Source organism: Pholcus phalangioides, unplaced genomic scaffold (assembly GCF_987345545.1).
Source record: "Pholcus phalangioides strain wild (caught in Gottingen) unplaced genomic scaffold, Ppha-v1.0 ptg000032l_1, whole genome shotgun sequence".
Lineage (NCBI taxonomy): Eukaryota > Metazoa > Arthropoda > Arachnida > Araneae > Pholcidae > Pholcus > Pholcus phalangioides.
The window spans coordinates 879,212-905,614 of NW_028301622.1; the positions used below are offsets into that span (position 1 = coordinate 879,212).

The 26,403-nt window shown below is 40.5% G+C and overlaps 2 protein-coding genes across 2 annotated transcripts in view; one reads left to right on the forward strand and one right to left on the reverse strand.

The window, feature by feature from the left end:
- Positions 1-26,403, forward strand: part of Syt14 (Synaptotagmin 14) — a 121,803-nt gene that overhangs the window by 18,139 nt on the left and 77,261 nt on the right. The window lies entirely within an intron of this gene.
- LOC149066188 (uncharacterized) lies at positions 14,563-22,732 on the reverse strand. Its single transcript, XM_089253137.1, has 5 exons — positions 22,057-22,732; positions 20,865-21,963; positions 18,445-18,504; positions 18,280-18,339; positions 14,563-18,174 (listed from the first exon to the last, which is right to left on the reverse strand). The coding sequence occupies exons 2-5, from the start codon at positions 21,015-21,017 to the stop codon at positions 14,563-14,565; spliced, it is 3,885 nt and encodes a 1,294-aa protein (XP_089109263.1). The 5' UTR covers positions 21,018-21,963; positions 22,057-22,732.

Here is a 26,403-nt window from a genome sequence, read left to right on the forward strand (position 1 = left end):
GTCGCGCCACTTTATACAGGCAAAAGGGACCTTCTAGAATAATCTCGACGATTCGCGTGGCATCTTAAGCTTACCATCCCCCATAAATTTTGCCACCTCTAATTCCGGCCCTGAGTGAAGGGTTTGAGGGACATACAAACCGTATCCAAGGTATCCAACATGGCGACTTCCTCAGCGGTTCATGGAAGAAACAATATAGATTGAGAAGAAATATATAACAATGAAAAATAGATTATTTTTCTTTGTGATGGACGCTAAATATTTAGATCTTTCTTTTCTGAAGTTCGTACCCCAGATTAAGATTTTTAACTGGCTCCTTGTATTAATTTTCAAGAAAATTTGTAGTTTTAAATTTTGGGAAAACAAGACCTATACTTAAGAGGTCCCCCCCCCCCAGAGCCCTATTAGCCTTTCCCTCGGGGTGAGGGGAAGGGGCATGGCCTCAAGAGCACCATGAGCCCTCAGGAAAATGGATTCGCTTTGCAAATCTCGTCCTTATCAGACTTGAGGGGTGCCAGCCATCCCAACTCAAAATAATTTTTCATGTATTAGACATTATTGTGTTTGCATATAAGTCTCGTTAACATGAGGCTCTCAATTTACCGGTTTATGCCTTAAGACGACCCTGCACTCTGGAACCTCCTCGAAAAGGTTCTTTCCGGACCCGAATTTCGAGTCTTTTAGAAAACCCCATAGATTAACTCATTTTTGCTCTATATATTCATTACGTAATCTCTGGGCCTAATCTCTATCATATCTCTCGTGGGAGAAGCGAAGTGGCATGGACGTAAATATTGTTACGAAAATTATGCGAATAATCATTATTTATCATGCATTATGTCGCTCATTTTTCGTCTTTAAGTAACCATTAATGGAATTCTCTGTAAATATCGCTAAGTTGGCACGTTTAGCGATGCCATGATGCCAAACGAGAAGCTTAAAGATGCCACGCGAATCGTCGAGATTATTCTAGAAGGTCTCTTTTGCCTGTATAAAGTGGCGCGACTAAAACTGAACTATATCCAGTTGTTGAAATTGTATCGGGAAGACGATACCTTATTTGTCGATTGTATTCTATTCGTAGGTCGTATTCCGTCAAGATCTTCGCTTGTAAATATAGGCTGTTCTGTACAATAAATCAGTAACGTCCTGCATTTCGTTTGATCCTCTGCTTATTTCAAGAACTTGTGAGAGAAGTTATCCGGAACAATGTTAGTTGTATTAGGGCCGCAAAACTGTTCTCGCACCGGGCTACTAAATTTTATATCCCGGGAGGGACAGAGCCTGTGTCGTGTCTGGTCTGACGGGCTACTAAATGATGCCGCGCGCAGAAGACTGGCTCACCCGAGCTAAACAGCCAAAGATTGGCACCAAGAGACGAAAAGTGGCCCAGCATCAGGGCTGGCCGCGCGCTGAAGATGGGCTTAATCGAGCTAAACAGCCAACGGCTGACACAGAGAAGGAGATAGGTGGGCCAGCACCGGGGCTGGCCACGTACAGAAGACGGGCTCATCCGAGCTAAACAGGCAAACACTGACATAAAGAGAGGTGACCCAGCACCGGGGCTGGCCACGTACAGAAGATGGGCTCACCCGAGCTAAACAGTCAAACACTGACATAAAGAGAAGAGAGGTGGCCCAGCACCAGGGCTGGCCACAGACAATCGTCGGGCTCACTCAAGCCACCTCAGCCAAAATAGTGACTGAAAAGAAATTACTAAAAGAATTGTGGCCCAGGAACTTGTTTATGGAAAATAATCGAATCTCATACAAAAATGTTCAAAGGAGCTGTCATCCATGTTTTATTATTTTTTTGTCTCCATATAAAACAACCTGGGAACTTCTGGGACCGGGTTGTGGTGTTGCGGCTGGGGGAGCCCCTTCGACCGTCGCTCTAGTTCGTGGGCCCATCCTGGGCTTGTATGGGATGGGGGAAGCTGCTGCTACTAAGGGGGTTGCGACTTAAAAGACAGGGTTTCGGGCTTGCAGCTAGGACCTAGACAGAGTCGAGGATGTTCACCGTCGGGCCAGCACGATCCAATCCACATGGGTAAATGGGTTACATCCCAGAAGGGACAGGGGCTACTAAATGATCAAGTCCGGCCCTGCGGTATTGTGACATGGACATAATTATAATATCAATCCAAGTATTCATAATATTAGCGAAAGTAGAAAGATAAATGTTCGCTTCTTCAATTAGACGATTTTCCTCCGTCCAGTGACTTATAATGATGTGAAATATTCTCAAGGTCTATATCTCCAAGGGCTGCTGGCATTGAACCCTTTTTTTTCCAGAATAACATTTATAGCGGGAAAAAAAATGCTTTTTTTTCCTCCTTTTGGAATTTTGCCAGACGTTTGAATATTTTTTTTTTTTTTTCGCCCTTCCGTTTCGCTCGTCCTTCAGTAATACAGAGATGGCCCTTTTTTTTCCCTAAATAAAACTGACCTTGTCCCAAAATATGTGAGAAAAATTTTGTTTTTGGCGACAAGAATGTAGTTACGGTTTTCAAGTACAATGTTGTTATGACGTGAATAATATTGTGATGTTATGTGAATATGCACTTCAAAGCAGGGGCGTCGGAAGTGTTTCGAACCTGTGGGTGCCCGTCTTGAGATTCATGTAGGAAATTTCGATTTTTGAATCAATTCTGTGGGTGCTCGAACCCGTTCTACAAACTTCCGTGGGTGCTCGAGCACCCACAGCACCCCCCGGCTCCGACGCCACTGCTTCAAAGTAACATTACTAAGAATTGGTTTTGAAAATAGAATAATCTGTTAAATTAATACCTTTGTTTGGTCATTTTACAGTCCGTCACAAAAGCACTTTTAATATATAATTTATTTAATGATGATGCACTTTTTTTTCTTAAAGTAACGAGAAAAATACAGCGAGTGAAAGGACATTTGGAGCCTGGATACTGATGAGATGAGGCTGATTGCCTATATTTATGAATTCTAAGTTCACATATAGTGAAAGCCTTTCAATCCAGTTGTTTATATGCAAATTTGAAGCCGAGATGCTGATGACATGGAACTCGTAGAAGGCCTATATAGCCAATAAGATTGGGAGTCTTATTTCATTTCACACTTGAGCTTTGAATTTATATACAGACAATCATATCAAATGTTATAATCTTGAATGCTATCCCAATAAGGCGCTTATAATCTGTCTGTCTGTATACAAATCCGAAGCTTAGATAATAACGTGACAAGTGTCTTTTATTGCGGTGGTGCATATATGCATGGAACTGAATTTGAAGGACCTACACGAATGAAATGAGACTTTTTCGATATGGTTGTTCATACACTCTTGTGTAAATTATTTTGAAGCTCAGATGCGTATTAATGTGATTGCGGTTGTATATATAGGCACCTACATTGGAAGACATGTTTCATTGGCATTTTCAGCTTTGAATCTGTACAAGGACAACCAAACTGAAAGTCATCAGCGTGTTGATGGAATTTGTACATCCAGAGAACCAGATGGAAAGCCAATGTGACGTTGGACCCATTGAGCTTTGTGAATAGACAACCAGATTGAAAGCCAGTGGTGCGTTGAGCTTCAAGTTTGTGCATAGATAACCAGATTGAAAGTCACTGGCATGTTGAGCTTTGAATTTGTACCTAGACAGTTAAATTCAATGTCCTAAGCTCAAATTCTAATGCAGTAAGGCCGGGATTACACTATAAAAGTTTGATAAAAGATCTTTCACAAAACTTGAAGAAAACAAACCAGTAAGCGTACTGGTTACATTCGCTCGAATATGACCGATGCGCTTATTGGTTGAATTTTTAAAGTTTTACAAAAGAACTTTCCTAAAACCTTTATGGTGTAGTCCCGGCATAAGATAGGGATTACTCTATAAAAGTTTCATAAAAGCTCATTTATAAAACTTCAAAATGCAACCAATGAGGGCATCGGTTGAATTTGCTCGAATGTAACCGATAACCATATTGGTTGAATTTTTCAAGTTTTACAAGTGAACTTTAATGAAACTTTTATAGTGTAATATCCTAAGACTCAATCTAGCTGTTTATATAAAAATTCAAAGCTCAGATACTATTGTGATAAGGCGTTCAATCTGGTTGTCTGTACACAAATTTGAAAATCAGATAGTGAAGAGCCTCTCGATTCACTTGTCTATGAAAAATAGCATTTGACCCTTTGGATTTGTACAGTTCTACCTACCCAATACTTAGACAATAAGACTATCAAACCGGCTGTCTATATACAAATCTGAAGCTCGGACAGTGGCGTATTTACAGAGGGGCTTAGCGGGCTATAGCCCAGAGGGGCAGCAAATTTGAGGAATGATTGGCCAAGGAAATTGGTGGAATGGGAGAAGGGCGGCAAAATTTGTATGACCCATAGGCGGAAATTGACTTGGAAGTCTGGGGGGGGGGCAACGTCATTATTGCTGGGAGGGCCGTATCTCCGCCCATGGTATGACCCTCAATAAATACGCCTCTGCCTAGCTAAAGGCTAGGTCAGTGAGTGAGCGAAAGAGTGACTCAGAGCTTTCGCAAGAATGTAAAGGACCAAAAGAGTTACCTACCGGATGTGGCACCAATTCAGTGAGTGACCTAGAGCGTGTGCAAGCATGTGAACAACTAAAAGAGTGACCCAGAGTGCGTGCAAGCATGTGAATGACAGAAAGAGGGACCGAGAGAGAGTGTGAAAGCATGTCAATGACCAAAAGAGTGATCTAGAGCAGTGTTTCTTAACCACTGATAAAGCAGTGTTTCTTAACCACTGATAAAGCAGTCTTTCTTAACCACTGATAAAGCAGTCTTTCTTAACCACTGATAAAGCAGTCTTTCTTAACCACTGATAAAGCAGTCTTTCTCACTTTATCAGTGAGAACCACTGATCTAGAGCGTGCAAGCTTGTGAATGACCATAAGAATGACCTAGAGCAGTGTTTTCCAAAGCCGAGTGGTTATCAGGCTAAGCGCAAATTGAGTCGCGTGCAGCGTTCGCGGGTGGGCGGGGCCTGAGTGCGATGACGTCAACACGCCCCACGCGTAGCGAGGGGATGCGCATATTGGAACACGTTCCCAGTGCACGAGCGTTTTAGAAAGGAAACAATTTCGGGAGACTGAAACCTTGTCATTTGGGAAGCTCCCGGAGCCTGGATTATTGGTAATTAAAGTTGACATTAATGAAGACAACATTAATTAAAAAGAAAATGCGGAAAAATGCGCTGAAAAATATACATTAAAATACCGTGTATAAAAACGTGAATACAAAGAAATAATAATAAATTAGGATTGATGACAATTCAAAATTAGAGTATAATTAAAAAAACTATTGAAAATTCAGATGTTTCTGATGAATTTTTCCTTAAAAAAACTAAAGGTACATAAATTAATGAAAACTTTACATTAATTAATCAAAATTGAAAATGGATAAAAATTGAGATAAATTTAGGAGGGATAAAAATTTTAATGAAAATTAAGGGTTTATGAAAATTAATGAAAATATATACAATTTAAGAAAATTCAAAATTTAGAATGAATCATACAATAAACTTAATTAAAGATTATTATATAATTAACAGAAATTGGATTAATGAATATTCCGAAATTAATCCCATAATGAATGAAAATTTGGAACTTATGAAAAGTTATAACAAATGAAACGATTGATCACAATTTAAAATTAATAAATAATTCCAAAACTGCTGGGAATTCATATTTAATGGAAAAATAGATTAGTGAAACACCAGAATTAGTGAAATTAATAATTAAATTTCAGATTTAATGAAAAATTATTCCCCTATCGTTCGATAAAATATAATTAATGAATATTCGGAATTAAAGCCGAATTCAGAAATTTAATGGAAAATATTTCGTAGGCTATGAAGTACAAGTACAACGCCACAACAGGCAAATTGCCCAACGAGGTGGCTGACTTAAGAATATCATGGATCCCCGAGCCCCTACCTACTACTGCTACACCACACATGCACCACCCCCCCCCCACGTGGAACCCCCAACGAATCGGTACATACTAGAATGTGCGTGTACGTGTAGTGCAACCTGACGTAAAGTTTGTTTCTGTGTAATGCTTGTTATGTGTAGTGCTGTCATCTGCCCCCAGTTTTACTAACTATGAGTGAAGTGTTATGGTTGTATGATTTACCGTTGTAGGACTGTTGCTCTCTGTGGCGATACTTTTTAACGGGGAGATCGGCTCGCATTTGCGCCTTGAAGTTGGGAACCACAGAAAACCAACTTCAGCCGACCACCACTGTGGGGTTCGAACCCGGATCCTCGCATCACGAGTCCGGCACTATAACCACTCGACCACCACAGCGGCGAAAAAACAAAAGCAGATTTTTTTCTCTGAAAATTAATAAAAATTATGGATGCATAAAAATTAATAAAAATTCAGAATTAATGACAATATTTTAAATTTGTAACCAAAAAAATTAGTGAAAATCGCATAATCGTAAATGAATCGCATAATGAATTCCGAAAAATAACCCCATAATGAATTAAAATTTATATCTAATGAAAAGTCAAAACCTTGGAAAGAACAATATTTAATAAAAACTCAGAAAGAAAGAAAATAATTCAGGAATTAATTATACAAATAATTGATAATATATGTAAATAACGTTGATATTAAACAACATTTTTCATAAGAGAACACGAACTCTATCAGAATGGCGGTTTAATTTTTAAAAAAACCCTACCGAATACGAAGAATCGTGCGCGCGGGACACGGAAATCTGCGGCTCAACAGCAGCGCCAACGAGTGCGCGCGTACACGCGCTTAGTGTAGTGTCACCTCGTGTCTCAATTTGCGCTGTCTTTCTGATTACCGTTGGCCGCAAAACAGAGTGCTGCCCTGCTTCGTGTCGCGAACGCTGCACGCGGCTCAATTTGCGCTTTGCCTCATGACGGACTCGCGTCGCGAGGTCCCGGGTTCGAGTGCCGCAGAGTGGTGGTCGGCTGCAGTTGGTTTTCCGTGGTTCCAACTTTAAGGTGCGAATGCGAGCCGATCTCCGCTTTAAAAAAATCTCGCCACAGAGAAGAACAGACCTAAAAAAAGTACAAATGTAATTCAATCATAACACATCACTCACTTCACTTCTGAAATATAGATGGCAGCACTGAAAAATGAAAAACACAACATACGCACTCAGACTGTTAGGTACAAACACAGCTACACTTCCGGCACAACTCACTAGGTAGTAAATCGCCCATAGAGATGGCGATAGACCTGAGTTGTGCTCGGTTTGACAGAAAGAAAGTGTTTCATGTAATGAAAGCATTCGCAATTGGTGGTTCAGTAACTTGTACGGTGTTGTGAACGATTCTTGAGCTGTTTTCACTGGACCCACCTGGAATCGGTTTTTCAACGAACACAAAGGAAGTTTGTGTATCCACGAGCGGATTAGAACCGCTGCAGGAGGTCGTGCGTTGCAAGATCGGAGCGCTAGTGCAGTGTTTCTTAACCTATTTCAGCTCATGGCCCTCCGACGGATCACATTTTTGTCTCGTGGCCCCCTGTTCTATCCAGGGCCCCCCCCCCTCTACCCTCATCCAAGAGTGAGATACTTTCTATTTTTTTTTATTATGAATGAAATTTAAATAAATCAGGTTAATCTCTAGAATCCTGGCTAAGCACGGATTCAAATGATGGATTATCATCTCTCCCAGGAGTCAAATTATATGGTAAAAACAGGTCTGTGTAAAATACGGGACTATCCAACGAACATGCACAATAAATCGACTCTCCCAACACATCAACCGTTGCTCTGGCAGCCCTCCATACTAAGCTGGTACTAGATTTGGTACTATGGTTTTCACATATAAGCTGTTCTTGCATATGAAAATCATAGTACTAGATCCCATATAGTGCAGTCTCTCCCTCCATTATAGACATGAAGACCCGGGTCATGCCCACATAGACCCAAGGGTTAAGATGTTCCTGGTTCTATGGACGGATCTGATGAATTCTGAAAGTAGTAATATTTTTCAACCATGTTTCACTTTTAAAGCTTTTTTTTCTTCACAGCTCTTTATGACTCCCTTCACCACCTGTCGTGGATCATCTTTCTTCTGATTTTTTCCCGTGGCCCCCCTAGAATATCCCAAGACCGCAAGGGGACCATATGGCCCCAGGTTGAGAACCACTGCGCTAATGTATACGCGCCTTTACACTGAGTGACGAATTCGAGGAAAGCGTAGTCAAGAAAATTAGACTAGAATGGGGGGAAGGCAGGGCCGTAACCGGTCCCAGAGCCGAACTGGGGGAGGGGATGCTCACAAATAATGTACACTTATTTTGCATAATTTTTTTCCTTTTAAGGGCCCCCCCCCCAAATAATTTTTTCCCTTTTAAGGGCCCCCCCCCCTCCAAGAAAATGTCTGCCCCGAGGCTAGAGTCCTGCCAACCCCACCCATGTGGGGCCATTCAGATGTGCCATGCAGCTCAGTTCAATGTTGAAATGATACGGCTCCCAATCTGGTGGTCTACAAATCTTTCATGAGAAGACTTTTAATCTTGTTTGTCTATGTACAAATTGCTAACTGGCATATCATTATAAGATTACAGGGTGAATAGAAATTCCATAAACAATTTAAAAATCCATTATAAATGAGGAAATTTTCTTACTGAGGAACGGTTGGTTGGCAGAATTGTTATTTGTCATAATTGCAATTAATTGACGATAGGTGGCATTGGTATGAAAAAGACAACTAATCATTGTGGAGGCATGGGCAGAGATATGGGAGTAGTGGGAAAAGGGGGTTACTGGAACAAAGGACTTAGTACAGTCAAGGCTAGGACCGGAAAAAGGCGCAAAAGGCGTTCGATGTACGCATGCGCGTCAGGAGGTCCCGGTTTTATCCCCCCCCTCATTATAAAAGAGGAATGAACCCGTGTTCCACTTTCACTCCGATTAAAAAAAAAAAATGGAAGATGTATACCGAAATCCGAAGAGTGAGGGTAGTTATGGTGGTGTCGAACCATTATATCGAGCTCTAAAAGGGGAATTTTCTCGAACAAAAATAAGAAAGTGGTTAGAAGGGGAAAAATCTTACACACTCCATCGTGAAAGAAGAAAAAAGTTCCCCAGGAACCGTATTATAGTTGGTGCAATGAATCAACAATTCCAGGCTGATTTAGTTGACATGAGAAACCTGGTAAAATACAACGACGGTTATCAGTATATCTTAACGTGTATTGATGTGTTGTCTAAATATGCTTGGGCCATCCCGCTCAAAGACAAAACGGGGCGGAGCGTGGTGAAAGCGTTTGATCAAATATTTGTCGAAAGGCAACCACATGTTCTGCAAACGGATAAAGGCACCGAATTCAAGAATAAGGTCTTCCAAAAGTTTCTGAAGGAAAAAGGGGTCAAGTTCTTTACGACAGAGGATGACGTCACAAAGGCTGCGATAGCAGAAAGGTTCAATAAAACGCTGAAATCGAGGATGTGGCGATACTTCACAGAAAATAACACGCATAGATACATAGACGTGTTACAAGATCTGGTTTTTGGGTATAATAATAAGTTTCACAGGAGTATAATGATGAGTCCTACCGAAGTTAATAAAGAAAACGAAAAGAGGGTGTGGGGCAACCTCTATGGGAAGAAAAAGGTTAAAAAAGTAAAACAAAGGTTTTTTATCGGTGACCAGGTTCGTATTTCTCGTACGAAACACCCTTTTGAAAAGGGATACGAGTCTAATTTTACACATGAAGTTTTCGTGGTGGATGAATACATACCGAGGGAGATACCCGTCTACAGACTAAAAGATTTGATGGGTGAAAAAATTAAAGGGACATTTTACGAACATGAAATGACGAAGACCACACTAGAAGACACCTTTCCTATAGAAAAAATTCTAAGAAAAAGGAAGAGGCAAGGTAAAACAGAGCTACTCGTAAAGTGGATGCATTATCCAGAAAAGTTTATATCATGGATATAAATACAGCGACTCAATCCATCTTTACTCATTTCAACAAGATGGCTTCGTTCTACTTAACGCTCCCAAGCGATTCGAGCATGAATTTCTTTCCTGATAACACCCTTTCCAACTTCGTCACAAAACTCCCCAGCGCGTTAGAGTTTGATTCGGATATGGAAGTAGCTCTATCAGAGCTGATATTTCCCCATTCTTTCCACAACATAACGGAACGGTCTAACAGCTTTGAATTTAATTCTGGAGATGGAGTGATAAAAAAAGGTGTCATCCCTTGTGGTTTCTACGAGAGTACCACAGACCTGATTAAGGTGATGACGAGAAATTTTAGAAAGGAAGATATTGATTTGATTTTCAACAAAACCACGAAAAAAGTGAAGGTGGCTACGAGGAAAGGTGCTAAGTTAATTCTACATACAGGAATAGCAGAGAATCTAGGTTTTGAACCCGGTGAGATAAAAGGAATGATGATAGAGGGGCCTTTCACGGCTGATCCGAAACTAGACTTTCATCTGTTGTACGTTTATTGTGATATAGTCGAACCGCAGATTGTCGGCAACACCTTTGCCCCGTTATTAAGAATCGTAAAAACCGAAGGACACGATGGCGACATCGTCAACGCAGCCTTCGAGAGGGGTCACTACATCCCTCTAGCCCGAAGGAGTTTTGAAACAGTTCACATTCATATAAGGACGCACACAGGTCATCTCGTGTCATTTGAACGTGGGAAGGTGATAGTTAAACTCCACTTCCGACTGAAACATTTATGATGTCTTACCACCCGTATCGCTGTTGTATAGATAGCGTAACTGATTATTACGTCAACCAAGCGGGTCAAGGTCTTGGATATTATCAGGGTATACCACTGCAACGGGGTTACGGTTTCGGTTCAATATTCAGCTCCCTTTTCCGATCGGCTATGCCTTTGTTCAAAAAAGGAGCGAAGGCTCTTGGCCGTCAGGTTCTCAGGTCAGGTGTAGATTTTGCCAATGACGTCGTACAAGGTAGAGATTTGAAAACAGCTGCGGTGGAAAGAGCAAAAGAGGCTGGTCGCTTGCTGAGTGATAAAGCTTCTACGAAAGTTAAAACAATGCTCGGAGGACATAAAAGGAAACGCTTAGCGAGAAAAAACGTCATTCGTAAGAAAGCTAGGAAGGCAACAGCACCCGATATTTTCGATTGAGAAGATGGCTCTCATCATGACAAACTCACCCGAGTGTCTCAAAAGCGAAGTAGATTTGTTCGCTTTACCCCCTACTCAAACCGCCATAGAAGGTGGAGAATGGATTGAATTTCTCCCACTTTCCAGTATTAAAGACGGTCCGATTGAGTTCAACATTACAGGTAGCACCGAAGATTACATAGACCTATCTTCCACACAACTACACGTCAAGTTGAGGGTCACAAAGAAGGACGGTAAACCACTTCTTGATACCGACCTAGTTTCTCCTGCGAATCTACCGCTACATTCCCTCTTCTCCCAAGTGGACGTCTCTCTCAATGGTAGGAATATCACGAATTCGTCTCACACCTACCCTTACAGAGCCTATATCGAAACTTTGCTGAACTATGGTCGAGATGCGAAGATGGGTCCCCTCACTATGGAAGGTTTCCACAAGGACACTGCAGGTTCCATGGCCGACCACGAAAATAACGAAGGTATGAAAGAGCGGTCAAAACACATTGCAAACAGCAGATCTTACGACCTATTGGGAAGAGTACACTGTTCACTTTTTTTTCAACAAAGACTGTTACTCAACTTGGTAGATGTTAAACTTAGATTAGTGCGTTCGAAGCCATCGTTTTTTCTAATATCCTCGACAGCTGATTATAACGTGCACATAGATCATGCCAGCCTCTTTGTAAGGAAGGTGAGAGTTAACCCAGCTGTTGCCATCGGGCATGCTAAAGCATTGGAGAAGACCACTGCGAAATACCCTATCAATAGAGTACTTTGTAAGGTTTACTCTGTGGCACAGGGAAGCATGTCATTCGTCCAAGACAATGTGTATCTGGGTGCAATGCCTCAACGAGTTATCATCGGCCTAGTTGACAATGAATCTTTCAACGGTACATTTAGAAGCAACCCGTTCGATTTCAAGCATTACGATCTCAACTTCGTCTCCGTATATGTTGATGGTCGACCAGTCCCCCACAAACCCCTAGAGCCTAACTTTGAGACCGGAAACACCGTAAGAGCCTACAATAACCTGTTTCGAGTCGAGGAAGATCGTGGCATAGACATAACCAGAGAAGAATTTCATAGTGGTTACACTCTATTTTGTTTCTCCCTACTCCCCGACCAGAGCGACTGCGGACACTTACACTTGGTGAAACATAGTAATCTACGTGTGGAACTAAAGTTTGCGAAAGCACTACCTAAAACCATCTCGGTAATCATATATGGTGAGTTTCAGAACCTTATAGAGATAACAAAATCGAGAAGTGTATTGTGCGATTTCTCTGGCTGATGGATTCCGAACAGATTCGTCGAGCACTCCGCAGAGACCCGAAAACGAAAAAAGTTTTCAGGAACGTTTACGCTAGTGACGCGTTGCCTTCGAGAATACGAAATTATCCTACAGCTCTGATCGTTAACACAGATACCAGTGCAGAGTCTGGAACACATTGGTTGGCTATATATCTTCATGACAATTTGACCGCGGAGTTTTTTGACTCATTCGGAAGACATCCTTCAAACTTTCAGAAAGGTAATATCACGAAATTTCTGAGAAGATATCAACGACTCACCTACAATGACGTGGCGCTGCAGTCAGCTGATACCCAAGTTTGTGGCTATTATGTTATTTATTACGTGTACTGTAAATGTATGGGTGAAAGTATGAATTCTATTGTATCTCGCTTCAATGTGAACAACGATTTACGTGTGTTTAACTTTGTAAGAAAATACTTTTCTTTTTAATAAAATTGATTTGCACAACTCATGTCTCATCATTTTTCACGATGGAACCGTTAACGTTACACCATCCATTCACTGCCGTCTGTGCAGGTGCAAGCGGTAGCGGGAAAACATATTTTTTAAAGGGTCTGCTCGAACATCGTGAAAGGCTTATCAAACCTTTACCGAAACGCGTGATATGGTTTTACGGAGAATCTCAGCCACTGCACGAGGAAATTAGAGATGTTGAATTCCGAGACGATTGTAATTTCGAGGGAGTCTCCAATGCCTTACTGATTTTCGATGATTTTATGTCAGAGTTATCGGGAGAAGAGAAAATGGTTAAGCTATTTACTAAGTATAGCCACCATCGAAATTTATCGGTTATCTTTGTAACTCAGAATTTCTTTCATAAGAAACTGCGGGAAATAACGCTAAACGCGCATTATATTTTCCTGTTTAAAAACCGGAGGGATTTGAACCAAATCACCCATTTGGGGAGACAGTTGTATCCTACGAAATTAAATTTTTTCGAAGAAAGTTACGCAGATGCAACGAAATCTCCGTATTCATATTTATCGATCGATCTTAGGCAAGAAACGGATGAAAAAATGCGTTTACGCACCAACGTGTTACCCACGCAAACGCAGTATGTCTATCAACCGAGACGTTAAAAGACTGGGTACGTCAGCGACACTATTTATTCAACGATATGTCCGCGAGGAAGCAACAAGTGCTGAGATTGTTAAGCGGATGTCCTCAAAGACAACGTAAAGAATTATTGAAGCGGTTACCAAATTCTGACATCAAAACCGTTTGTGAATGTGCATTGAATTTACTGCATGGTAATATCCCAATATCCACCCTCCAAAAAGCTAAACTTCAAAAGTATAAAGGTTTGCTCCGTACGTTAGCAAAGAGGAAAACACCTCTTTATAAAAAGAGAAAGATCCTCATACAAAAAGGTGGTTTCCTTCAAGTTCTTTTACCCGCTGCAATCGGTTTGATTTCAAGTCTGATAGGACATGGAATTCGCTAAAAAAGTTATGGTACTTGTTCCAGAAGATAGAATGAACCGCCATGTTATTAAAGAGCCGCAGCTTACGGAACTAGATACTGAAATGGCGAAGATACTGAACAGTGAATTACCGAACGAGGTTAAAATAAAGTTTTATCAACAGATTTTGAACAAGAGGAATACTGCCTTAGGAAACAATTCGCCACTCGACCGTTTCGATGAAGAAGAAGAAGAACCTAAAATGCGCGATCTCAGTAAACCGCCGTTGAAGAAAAGTGCAACATCTGATATATTGTTAAATTTACCGAAATCTCACCGTGAAATATCGGGAAAAATTATAAGTCACCTTAAAGATTACCCAAATGTTATCAAATGGTCACCGAGCGGTCAGCTTGTGTATAAAGGGGTGGAGATAGATAATACAAATATTTCCGAACTGTTATCCAGTGTCGTGAGCATTCAAAAAAAGAAACCTGTTCCGGGTGAGAAAGAGTTTCTTCAAGGTTTATACGAGATAAGTTTACCGCATTATTACATAAGAAATAAAAAATATATGAAAAGATGGCTTGAGTTGTAAAAAACGTACTGGAAATAAAGATTTTCTTCTCTGAATTGTGTCTCCTGTTGTTAAAAAAAAAAAAACACACACACACAATCGTTTAGAAACATGTACAATAAGCATTTATTTTTCTGTTGGTTACATCAACTTTCTTCTTCTCCGTGGGGATTAATCGCGTGGTGTCCATAAGCTAATGTTGAAACCCCATCATCTAATATATAGCGTTTGTCATCAAGGGGACAAAGACTTACTTTTCGTACCATGGTTGTGTGGAGTTGGTGCTTAGTGTTCGTGATTTTTACCATCGTATGTCTGTACCGCACTTGATCGAAAAGCGAAGACTTGTACAGCTCATGATGCAGTTGATTGCAGGAAACGGTTTTGCTGACTCCCTTGGCCGTTTTCTTGTTTTCCTTAGCCGTAACAATGCTGTACATTTTTGAACGAAGACCGACAAACGATAGAATGGGGTCACCGGGGCATTCGTCCTTCATCAGCCCGAGCACTGCTTTGTTATGAGGGTTGTAAAGGGTGTGATTTGGAGGAAAATTGGAAGTGTCGAATTCGTCCATGTTGGATTTTATCACGCGGTGTAGATTTTGGGTTTCGATTGCATACGTTAACGAATCTGTGTCGGTGAAGAGAAGTTGCGCTTTTTCTCCGAACCGTGATTTAACCCACCGATAGTGAAAATCATAAATTTTGATTTTACTCACGTCCAGAACTACGAAACCCACATACATAGGACGAACTAATTTCAGTTTTAACCTTTTCATTTTTATGGCAACCAATCCATTGCTAAAAATTCTGAAGGCTTCAAAGGCTGGGGATGCAATTAATTTTTTAGCTTTTTTCTCCTTATGCACAATTTTTACGTTAACATGCTTCCGCTGGTTTTCCATGGTTTTCCCGAATACTGCATTGTTCATCAGTTTGAAGAACGATTTTTCGAAATCGTTCGAAGCTGCTTGACGGCGTTCGGTATTAAAGTCAATGTACGGTTTCAGCCACGGTTTTTGATTGAACTCTATAACCCTTTTTATATATTTTATTTTGAGACCGAGGGTGAGGTAGAGTTGGAGGTTGCGATAATGTACTACATAGTTTTCTTTGTCGTATAAATTGGGAACTAGCTTTGTGCATTCGGACGGTTTCCCCTCCGGGTTAATTTTCCCCCACACGCTCTTCATATGGTTTGAAAACAACTTTTCTGTTATCACCATGTTTTCAGGTGCTAGCGGATAATCGTTATGGTCATTGTGAAGTTCTTTGGGGTATTCTAGCCCGACTTCTAAGACATAGCCTTTCGGAGAGTCCTCGGGAACGTTTGCGATGTCTATGTTAGATATTTCCTCTGTGCTCAACCATCGGAAACCTGAATATGGTAGGTATTGGGACATAGCGTAACCATAAAGGTTATTTGCATCCCAATACACTATTTCTTTGGTCGGTTGATTGGGTTCAAACTGTTCGCTGTATCGGCTGTTAGCCTCAGCGTAACGATGGGTGATCATAGAAACACCTCCTCTAATACCGGATTCAAAAAACAAATGCATGTCTATGTCTGTGAGAAGTTCCAAATTAATATCGGTCATCCTCAGACATGCCGAAAAAGCCAAACCAGGGCCTGTATACATATGCGCAGGGTCAATTTTGTAATAGCTCATGCTAAGGTTCCTGAAACGTTCGAACACGTCTGCTAGTAAAAGCACGTCTGATTTTACGTAAAGGTCATGATAATCACCGAGATGTTGAATGCCGAATTTTTCCCATACGAGTTGTGCATGAGTGTAATCATCCACACTTATATCGGTTCCAGTTAGACTGCTGAAGAAAGCTTCGCGGGGTGGTAATTCAGTCTCTGAAAATCGAGAGAACGAGTCGATGTACTCGTACGGGTACACCCCTTTCCTCACAAGTAGGTCAGCATCTTCGAAAATGCTGTCAGTCAATCGAAAATCTGAACGGGTAAGATTGCCAACCAACTTATCTAAAGAAGCCGGTAGGAATTGAAATGAGTCTAAGAAACGTAAATCCCCAATCGAGAAAGAAATGTATTTCTCCAAATTATTAGGGATGACTGAGATATCCTGATCTTTGAAGAGCCCTGCCGCCTGCATGACTAGATGACTGTCATACCCTCTCAAATTATGTATTATTACAGGTACATGGTTAGAATATTTCAGCTGTAAATTGCACGCGTTATGCAACGCTGCAACGAACTCACCCGATATGTGGTCATGGTGTCGAACTCTATCACCACCCAACGGTTTCTCACACGTCATACATACAACAGCATCCTGAAATTTTTTCTCGTCTTCTTGGGATATGTTAAGGGGCTTCACGGTGTTAAGAATGTTTTGAATGCTAGCGTTCTCCTTCACCAGCATGTGAAGGAATACCTGCACGCAATCTTCTCCTCTATACACCACTGGGGGTTTATAAAGTGTGGTGTCAGGGCCTACTATAATATAACTGAAACCACTTGGTACATGTTTTTCTGTGTGGGTAGTGGATGAGTGTGTTGGGTTCGGAGTACAGCAAGAAATTTTCTCTAAGATACACTCAAAGTCAGCGTAAATCGTGAAAGGAACACGTAGCTGATACTGGTGCTGAGTGAATCTAAGCCATTTTTCATCTTCATTAGGCATACATATTCGTTGTAGACCGTGAGGTTTGCAATACTCTTTATGTTCGACCAACAAATTTTCTCTAGAAAACCTGTGTAGACAGTAAGGACAATAGAACCGAGCACCTTTATGCTTAGTTAGAGGGGATAACAACCTACTCATGTTTTTTATTAGACTGTAATGACTGGTATTTTCGTTACATATGTATAGCAAGTCAACGTGGTGAAGACGTTGGGTTGCCTCTGTCACCCTCATCGTGAAGATTTCATTATCCGCTAACCCATAGACATTGACAGAAATGTGTGGGTTCTGTTCTTCAAAGCGATTTATTTGGGTTATTTTGACTGGGAGCTCTATCCCACCCATGTTCAACTCATGCTCGAACTGTAGATATTTTGATACTCGTTGCGGATTCTCGTCTTGGGGGTGAAGGGCTGCTAATACACTCCAAATAAAACATTTATTATCCGTGTTTGAGATGTTTATAATCGCTTTTCTGTTCACGATTGATGGAGGTATGGGTAAGTAAGAAGCTGCTGCTAATGGGTTGTAGGCAGCTATATTCAGGTCTAATTTTAAAACCTTATCAAAGACCCACCCGCTGCCCATTCTTGTAAACTCGTCGAGCGAAGACAGAATTTTTTTGATAGCTGAATCTATCTTATCACCGAGTTCATCCTCAGAATGTATGAGTTCCACTCTCGAGCGGAAAAAAGGTTGTATAAATTCAATTTCATTGGATTCTGTTCTTCTTGAGAAGAGAACGTTCAGCACAATATAAAATTTAAGAGCCTTTTTCACACCTACTTCCCGGAGTATGATGTTTTGTATTTCGACTCGAACCTCGTTAAAGAAAAGAATGGGGTCATATGCGTTATCGGAAGTTGGTTCTATCACTATAACTGTGAAAGTGTTCAACGCATCTTCCTGTTGGTTTGGGGGAGCACCCGCCCCATGAAAGCATTGCCGCTCGTGATTTCGTCTGTTATCGCCTCGGGAAAAGCGTCTGCTGCATTTTCTACAAGTAAAAATTTTTTCTTTTGAGTGGATTCTTGTATGTCGACGTAAATCATGTAACCTTTTAAACACCTTACCACAAGTCTTGCAAGAGTTCGGTTGCGCATCCTGAAAGCAGAAATGCAACAACGTCTGAGAAATAATAATAAAATTCTCGAATCCTTTCATGTGTTTAAGTTTTTCCCTCAGTAATCTATAAACTTGATTACTTACCGTCTGTTTCGATGTGCCCGGCAAACAACCATCTTGTTCATGAGAATTCGATTGCGCATCCTGAAAGCAGAAATGCAACAACGTCTGAGAAATAATAATAAAATTCTCGAATCCTTTCATATGTTTATGTTTTTTCCTCAGTAATCTATAAATTTGATTACTTACCGTCTGTTTCGATGTGTCTGGCAAGCAACCATCTTGTTCATGAGAGTTCGATTGCGCATCCTGAAAGTAGAAATGCAACAACGTCTGAGAAATAATAATACAAACAGATAAAATACCTGACGAAGTGGGTACAAAAAATCTATTCATTTTATCTGAAATAATACACTATTCATATAAATAAAAATAGTTGTCTTATGGAAAAACAAAATACGTAAACATCAGGTACCCATAAGATTAAATGGCAACATCAAACACTATAATGAAAGAAACGGTCATGGTTGACGATATGGGAGAAAGACATTAATTTTATCGTTATGTGATTTTTATCTCAATCGATTCTTATGTCAGACATATCATTCACTATCCATACTGAAGTTGCCTTGTGCAGACATGGTTAATTATTATCTGTTTAATATGCATAAAAATGTGGAATTTTGATTTATGGTTTTTAAGTTTTTTCTCTTCTGGGAAAAAAATATTTCTGACCTGTTCTCAATTAATGTAACTCTTAAGTTGTTCACATCTCTCATATAGCATATCGATTTGAGTCACTGAGTATATAAGCGACTTTGAAGTAATATTCACAGGAAAACTCTTAGGGAAACATTGGAGTTCATTCTCCAAGATCAGATCTTGGTTTACCAGAAAATACCGGTCCTTTTTTATAAAACTTTTACTTCGTTTCTTAACCCATTAACGCCGGTTGGTATGGAAATTTGTCATTCGAAATTTTAATTTTTTCCTTTGTCAATAAATGGCTGAAGTGGTATCCTCATTATTTTTGTTATTCTCCGTTAATGGGTAAATACGAATTTTGAAAATATGTCTAATAGATTTGATTAAACGAGTAGAAAAATCTAACGCTAACAAACGTCAATCCGGAAAAGTTTTGCGCTTCATAAAATACTAGCTATAATACCCGACGTTGCCCGGGTTTTCTTCAATGAAGCTTTTTGGATCACTTGATATCTCCCTCTTTCTTTGAGGGACATGCAAACCGTGTCTAAGTTAACCAATATGATGACTCAGAAACGTAGAAATGTATATATATATTTTTTTTCCTTTCTTAAAGAGAGCTAGGTATTTCGACCCTTCTTTTTGAACTTCAAGTTATCCATCTGCCTATTTCAGCTTCCGCAAATGCTTGGTTAAAGCTGTGGAATTTCTTCGATGCACTTTATGGGTCCATAATTAATTTAAAAAACAACTTAAACTATATGAATTTATGCAGTTGAATATTAACGGAGACATTAATTTTCATGCTTGAGAAGATATAAATGAAAAGTTGAAAGCAATGTTATTGCATGAATATCCAACTCGAAAATAGTCCCGACTAATTACTTCGTATTTAATTTTTTTGGGCTTCGTATCTCTAAACGGACTCAATATTTCAAAACTTGAGAATTCAATACAATTTTTTAAATGATTTATGTGGTGAAAAACCCCACTAAATTTCTGCATTTCTATAGTAAAATCAGCAATTTTAACACTGATTTCAATGAGGATCACCATTTTCCAGGTCCTCAAAGCGATGATGATTATAACGTCTATTCGAAAAGCCTCATTACTGGGAGTATTGAAAATGTAGCAAACCATTATAAAGGCATAAACTATTATACATACACTGACAGAAGTGACAAACCATTAATAAAGGCATATCTGAAACGTATTGTTAGGGAACCACGGTAACCAAAGTAAACGTTCTGAAAGTAATTGTTGAGACCCAAAACCCATTTGTTGCCAGACAGTTTTTAACCCATTTACCCAGGTCTGACAAAAGTAGCCTATTGTTTAAGTCGGGTCCCATTTGGTACATATGCAAAATTTGACGACGATCGATCTAAAATTGTAGATTTCCATAGAGAATATATACACACACAAAATCAATTTATATATAATGATATCCCCCCCAAATACTTCAGATCTCATGTGACCAAAGTATGATTATTTTGAATCAAAACTAGCCCCCTCCCCATTATAAAACCCTTTTTTCGGTGTTGATAAATATTTATTGTTCAATAAAATATAAGAGAATTTATACTCAGTTGGATACATAATATAGTAACCGTCAATGCTTTGCAATGTTCTAGAAACTTGGGAATTCATTGTCTATTAAAATATTTTGATTCAAATGCACAATGACAGAATTTCATAAATTCTACGAAAATTTTTTTTTCTTCCTATTATTTGAACTCTGATTTGTGAAAGTTAAAATGTTACTGGGTTGGATCTAATGTTTAGAGTTCAACCAGTCTTCCATATGGGTAACGTGTAATCCAGTATTAGAGAAAAATCCCTGTATTTGAACCGGAAAATTTAAACATTTCAAAATCAAGTCTTTCTTCAAACCCAAACATAATATATACTAATTAGAATTAATTGTAAAATAAATTTGAAGTAATAATATCAAAAGTACTTACAGTAACTTTCTGCTTTTTCGGAGAAGACGGTGTATCGAAGAAGTCTGGTTGCACTTCGCTAAAATGTTCTTCGATTTCGTAGAAGTCGCACAACGCGTTCAGTTCGTCAAGAGGTATGCCAAAGTCCAGAAAATCTTCGTTAAGATCCGACATCTTTCAAGTGAGGAGAGTTCATCAAGCGGATGGGGTTTTTATTCACCTAAGGGGGGGGGGGAGAAGAAAGTTGATGGGGCTATTTCCCTCATAGCATCCAACAGGGTAGGGGATCTTTACGTGAATAGAGGTCCTTCACGCGTAAAATAAAGTTTTCAAAATCTAACTTGTTTAAAAAGTTCGGATGAACATTCAAATCCCTAGCAATACTCTTCATGTTAATTTTAGCGAACGCCCGGTTGAAATATCGCACGAGTCGTATGTCAAAAGATTGGCTTAAACAATCATGAGAACTCTGACCCGGGGCATCAAGATCACATCCATCACATTGGAAGATGTCGTTGATACATTCCTCGAGCATGTCACTGAGTTTTTCAGCATATGCAATTTCAGGATCCGCGGTCTCTGAAAATGATCCGTTTTTCTTCATGCAATCCTGCATGAAGTCGATGCACTTCACACGTCTTAAATACGACGAGCACTTCGCTGCCGGATCAGCTAACTTCATGAAACAATCGCGGTAGATTGTTATATAGTTCTTAGCCGTATTGAATGTACCGTCTTCTTTTTTGTAAATCGGTTGAAGCAACACCTTTTCTCCGTCTGACTTCACCAACAGATCTTCGCATACCACAAAAAAGAATACTTTTCGGGGTTCATTCGACATCATCTCCCGTAAGGTCTCAAATACGTAGGGCGTCATCGATATCCCTTTCTTTGTAGGGATAAGGGATCCATCTCCACCAGATTCAAACATTCGTAAGTGAACTTTTAAAGTATTTTTGAAGATGACTACCGATAGGTGTACGCCATCACATACGGGAAACATGCTCACTTCGCTGGGTGCTATTTTCGGACGTTTCATCGAGTTGGTCTCATCTTCCTTCTGAACACGTTTTACGACGTTCATAGTATCCTTGCTGGATGTTGTTTCCATGGCAGATAACTGAAAATATAATGAAAAATATTTTATCGTCTATCTATAATTATTTAAAACGAAAATAAAATAGAATATAAGAAATATTAAATTTTTACTTACACGAGAGTTCGTGAAGACGTGGAACTACTTCAGGAGCAGCAGATGAAGCAACTGAAAATGAGGGTAGCACCTGTATAAATAGGTAGTTGGCGTTATCCGCTTGCGGAAGAAAATGCAGTGATTTAATATGAGAATGCTAGTGCGTTAGCAGGTGTTCGGACCGAAAGTAAAAGTGGCTTTTTGTCAGCGGTGAAAGTTTTCTTGGAAAAAAAGTATATGCTATATTCCCACAGGTTAACAGGTGTTCTATATCCAAAGGAAAGGCCAGCAAAAGTAGGTCGAGCAAGGTGCATCTTCTGAGAACGTCCCCCTTGAAAAAAAAGTATATCCCATATTCCCACAGGTTAACAGGTGTTCAATATCGAAAGTAAAAGTAGGTCGAGCAAGGTGCACCTTCTTGAGAACGTCCCCCGGGTGAACAGGTGCATAACGATCTTCTCCGAAAGTGAAAGTAGGGGACAGGTGCGATTTTCTTGAGAACATCATATTGGGTATTCTTTTATAACGGATCAATTATAATTTTCGTATGAAAAAAAGTCCTGTAGAATATATTCCCGAAGTTCAAGGACCCTATGAATAATCCCCCCCAAGAAGCACCTGACGCGCATGCGTACATCGAACGCCTTTTGCGCCTTTTTCCGGTCCTAGCCTTGACTGTACTAAGTCCTTTGTTCCAGTAACCCCCTTTTCCCACTACTTATGGGGGAGGGGGGTCATGGGAGGACCCCCCCCCCCAGCGTCGAAGGTAAAACCGACTGATATAATTTATTTGCGTATATATGAATTGACATCACTCATCCCCCTCAACAATGATCGTGCCCCCCCCCCCCAGACTTTCAAGTCTATCTCCACCTATGGGTGGAGGGAGCAATCATCCTGCATCCACTTATGCGAAACGAAAAAATATACAGCTGTCATTAGAAATGACATCGACTGCAATTATTATGGTGAATATTATGTTATCAAGTGTCCATGCCCAACCAAAGCGTTAAAGTGTTTACTACACTGCTGGCCACCTAAATTGCAACACCAAGAAAGACAAGAGATATCGCAACAATATTTATTTTGTAGATAACATGTTGACCAAGCATCAAATGATTAAATTTATAGACTTCTGTGAAGTGTGGTTCCTGCCAAAATCAGTAGCCAGAGTAGCCGCCATTGTTGGAGATCACCGCTGCCACACGCCTCGGCATTGATTCAAAGAGACTTTGGATGTGTTCTTGGGGTACAGCAGACCAGGCAGCTTCCACGCGTTGCCAAAGTTGATCTGGTGTGGCAGCTGGGGATGTAATCTGGGTCAATCGTTGAGCAACCATGGACGACATGTTTTCTATCGGCGAAAGATCCGGAGAGCGAGCTGGCCAGGGAAGCAATTCAATCTGGCGATTGACGAAGAACCTTTGGACAATGCGTGCCACGTGTGGTCGCGCATTATCCTGTTGAAATATGGCTGTGGGCAAGCCCTGAAGGTAAGGAAGGACAACTGGCTCCAACACCTCGGAGATGTAGCGCTGGCTTTTTAAAGTACCGGCAATGCGTACTAGAGGAGTGCGAGAGTGATATCCAATACCGCCCCCATACCATAATACCCGGTGCAGGACCAGTGTGGCGGTGCATAACGCAGCTGTTCAGCATCCTCTCTCCACGGTGTCTCCAGACTCGAATCCGACCATCGTGGTGTTGCAGACAGAAGCGTGACTCGTCAGTAAAGACAATTTCATTCCATTGTGCCGTCCACATCCTTTTTTCATCGCACCATTGGCGGCGGAGACGTCTGTGGTTCTGCGTCAAGGGTAGACGAAGCAATGGACGTCTTGCGGACAGACCACTCTGCTGTATACGGCGTCGAATGGTACGCGCAGACACTGGATGATGCGGTACAGACTGAATGTACTGTGCTATGGTTCGTGATGTGGCTGAGCGATCCGTCACTGCCATACGCACAATACGCCTGTCATCACGTGAAGTGGTGCACTGAGGTGGATGCGATCGAACACGTCGTACCCTCCTGCATCCAACGATCACATATCCGCATTGCAGTTGTTTGGTTTCGTCCAACACGACTACCGATTTCCCTGAAAGATAATCCACAATCTCGGTAGGCCACTATCCTTCCTCTGTCGAACTCGGATACTTGATCAAAAGATGATCGCTGTTTTCTACGAGGCATAATTGATCGTTTTTTTGAAAAAACCACAAGAAAAACACAATTGCCGTACTTCCAATCGTCGAAATCTCCAAGCCTTAAATAGCGCTTTGAAGTGGCGCCACAGGCGCGCGTGATGTGCGTCTGCGCTGAAATTCTAATCATTTGCATATCTCACCTCCGCTAATGCATGTTGTAAATTTCATATTATTTGCATGCTTCCTTCAGGGTGTTGCATTTACGGTGGCCAGCAGTGTATTTCTGAAAACTCGCTATTTACATACACCTTGCACGACGCAATTCCTTATTGAACCAATATTTAGTAGCCATCTCATATATTTTTGGGTCATTCTCAAAAAATGAAAAAGTTCAAAAAGTGTCAACCAAGAAATCCAAAAAAAATTCCTTTTTTTAACCTGTTAATAATTGAAACATAGTCAGTCAACAATGAAGTTTGTTGAAAATTCATGGTGAAAAAAATAAATTTATTACAGTCGAATTCCGTTCTAACGAATACCGTTACAGCGAAAATCTCATTTTAACGAACACTTTTCTAATCCCTCAGATAAGTTTACATGGGAACAATGCAGACACCTGGAATTCCTTTATAACGAAATTTCGTTGTAACGAAGTGATTTCTCCGGTCTCTTGGAGTTCGTTATAACGGGATTCGACTGTATTTATTCATTTTAGCTATGAGAAGAGGAATTTTGCCTGTTTCAAAATTTAACTTGATATTTACGCTTGACATTTGCAACCTGTTCCATCTGCTTCGGCAGTTGATTTTCAACTAGGATAAGTACCCATACTGTGAACAATTTCTTTTTTTCTTTTCAATTGTATTTTTATTTACTTCTAGTCGTAGTTTATTTATTAGTCGAACACCCCGTTATGATAGCGCCAACGCTGTAGTAGCGCTAACCCGCTTACCGCCACAAGTTTTCAGTGAACAAATCTTCCATATAAGGATTATAATATAAAAAACCCCGTTATAGCACCAACTCGTTATAACGCCAACTGTGGATGTATAGGAAGTCTACATGTGTCATGTGCCAAGAAAATTTTCACAAATCGTCTCTCATCATTTTTTTTCTCTGAAAGGAGTTGAGGAACAATTCTTTTCTCATCCATTGTTGTTATCAGTCAATATGACAATAGTTTAGACATGGCCCCCACAAGACCGGGGCTGATAGGGCTCTAGCCCTGGGGTCCGGGACAATTCTCATCATTTCTTGCTTTTTTATGATATAAATTAACTGTAGAAGGGTCCGTGAAAAGTCTAACCGGGGCCAGCAAAAAATTTCAGCCTAGAGGCCCTGCTCCAGGATGTGGGGGCCATGAGTTTAGAGCAGCGGTTCTTAACCTTTTTGACTCGCGGAGCCCTTTTTGGCATATAATTTCTATGGTGGAGCCCCGTAGACCTATTTTTTACTTATTCAGCAAAATTACTGATTTATTTTTATTGTTCTAAAGTAATAGTAATTATTTTTTGCGAATTACTGTGTTTTATTTTATTTCTCTCGAGCGGCCGCGGAGCCCCGAAAGAGCGCACAAGAAGCCCCAGGGGCTCCGCGAAGCACCGGTTGAGAACCGCTGGTTTAGAGCAAATGACTTGAATAAAAAATTGTGTGTAGTCAGGGGGGGGGGGTCTTAGAAAGCACATTGAATTCCTGTATGCTTGTAGGAATCAAAACCACCAGCGTATTCAACGAAACAGATTTCTTGATGGGGATGTGGGGGGAGGGGTGTACAAAAAATGAGCGTACTGCTCAAGTATTTTCAAGGTTGCCAAAAAAAGTCTTTCAACAGTGCATATTTTTTTACTCACTGGTAGGGCCGTAACTAGGCTGGGGCAACCGCGGCACTGCCCCAGGGCCCCGAGCCAAATAGAGGGGGGGGGGCAAAAATTTTTACACTTATTTTGCTTAATAACAACCCTTTCAAGAAAGGCTCTAAGGAAAAATCAGCTCCGGTGCCCCGAAAAGGCACAATACGGCCCCCTGCTCGCTGGTCATTACATTTCCTATACTATCATCTCCCTTGATTCGCTTCATTCAAATTATGTCGACAGGTGTTCTTTCAATATCTGAGAAACGGGAAATTTGTGATTATTAAACCAATACGGACTAAAAAAGCAATGACGCCATTGTGTTTTCCATTGCTTATTTTGTTTTTGTACTTATAGAATGCATCGATAA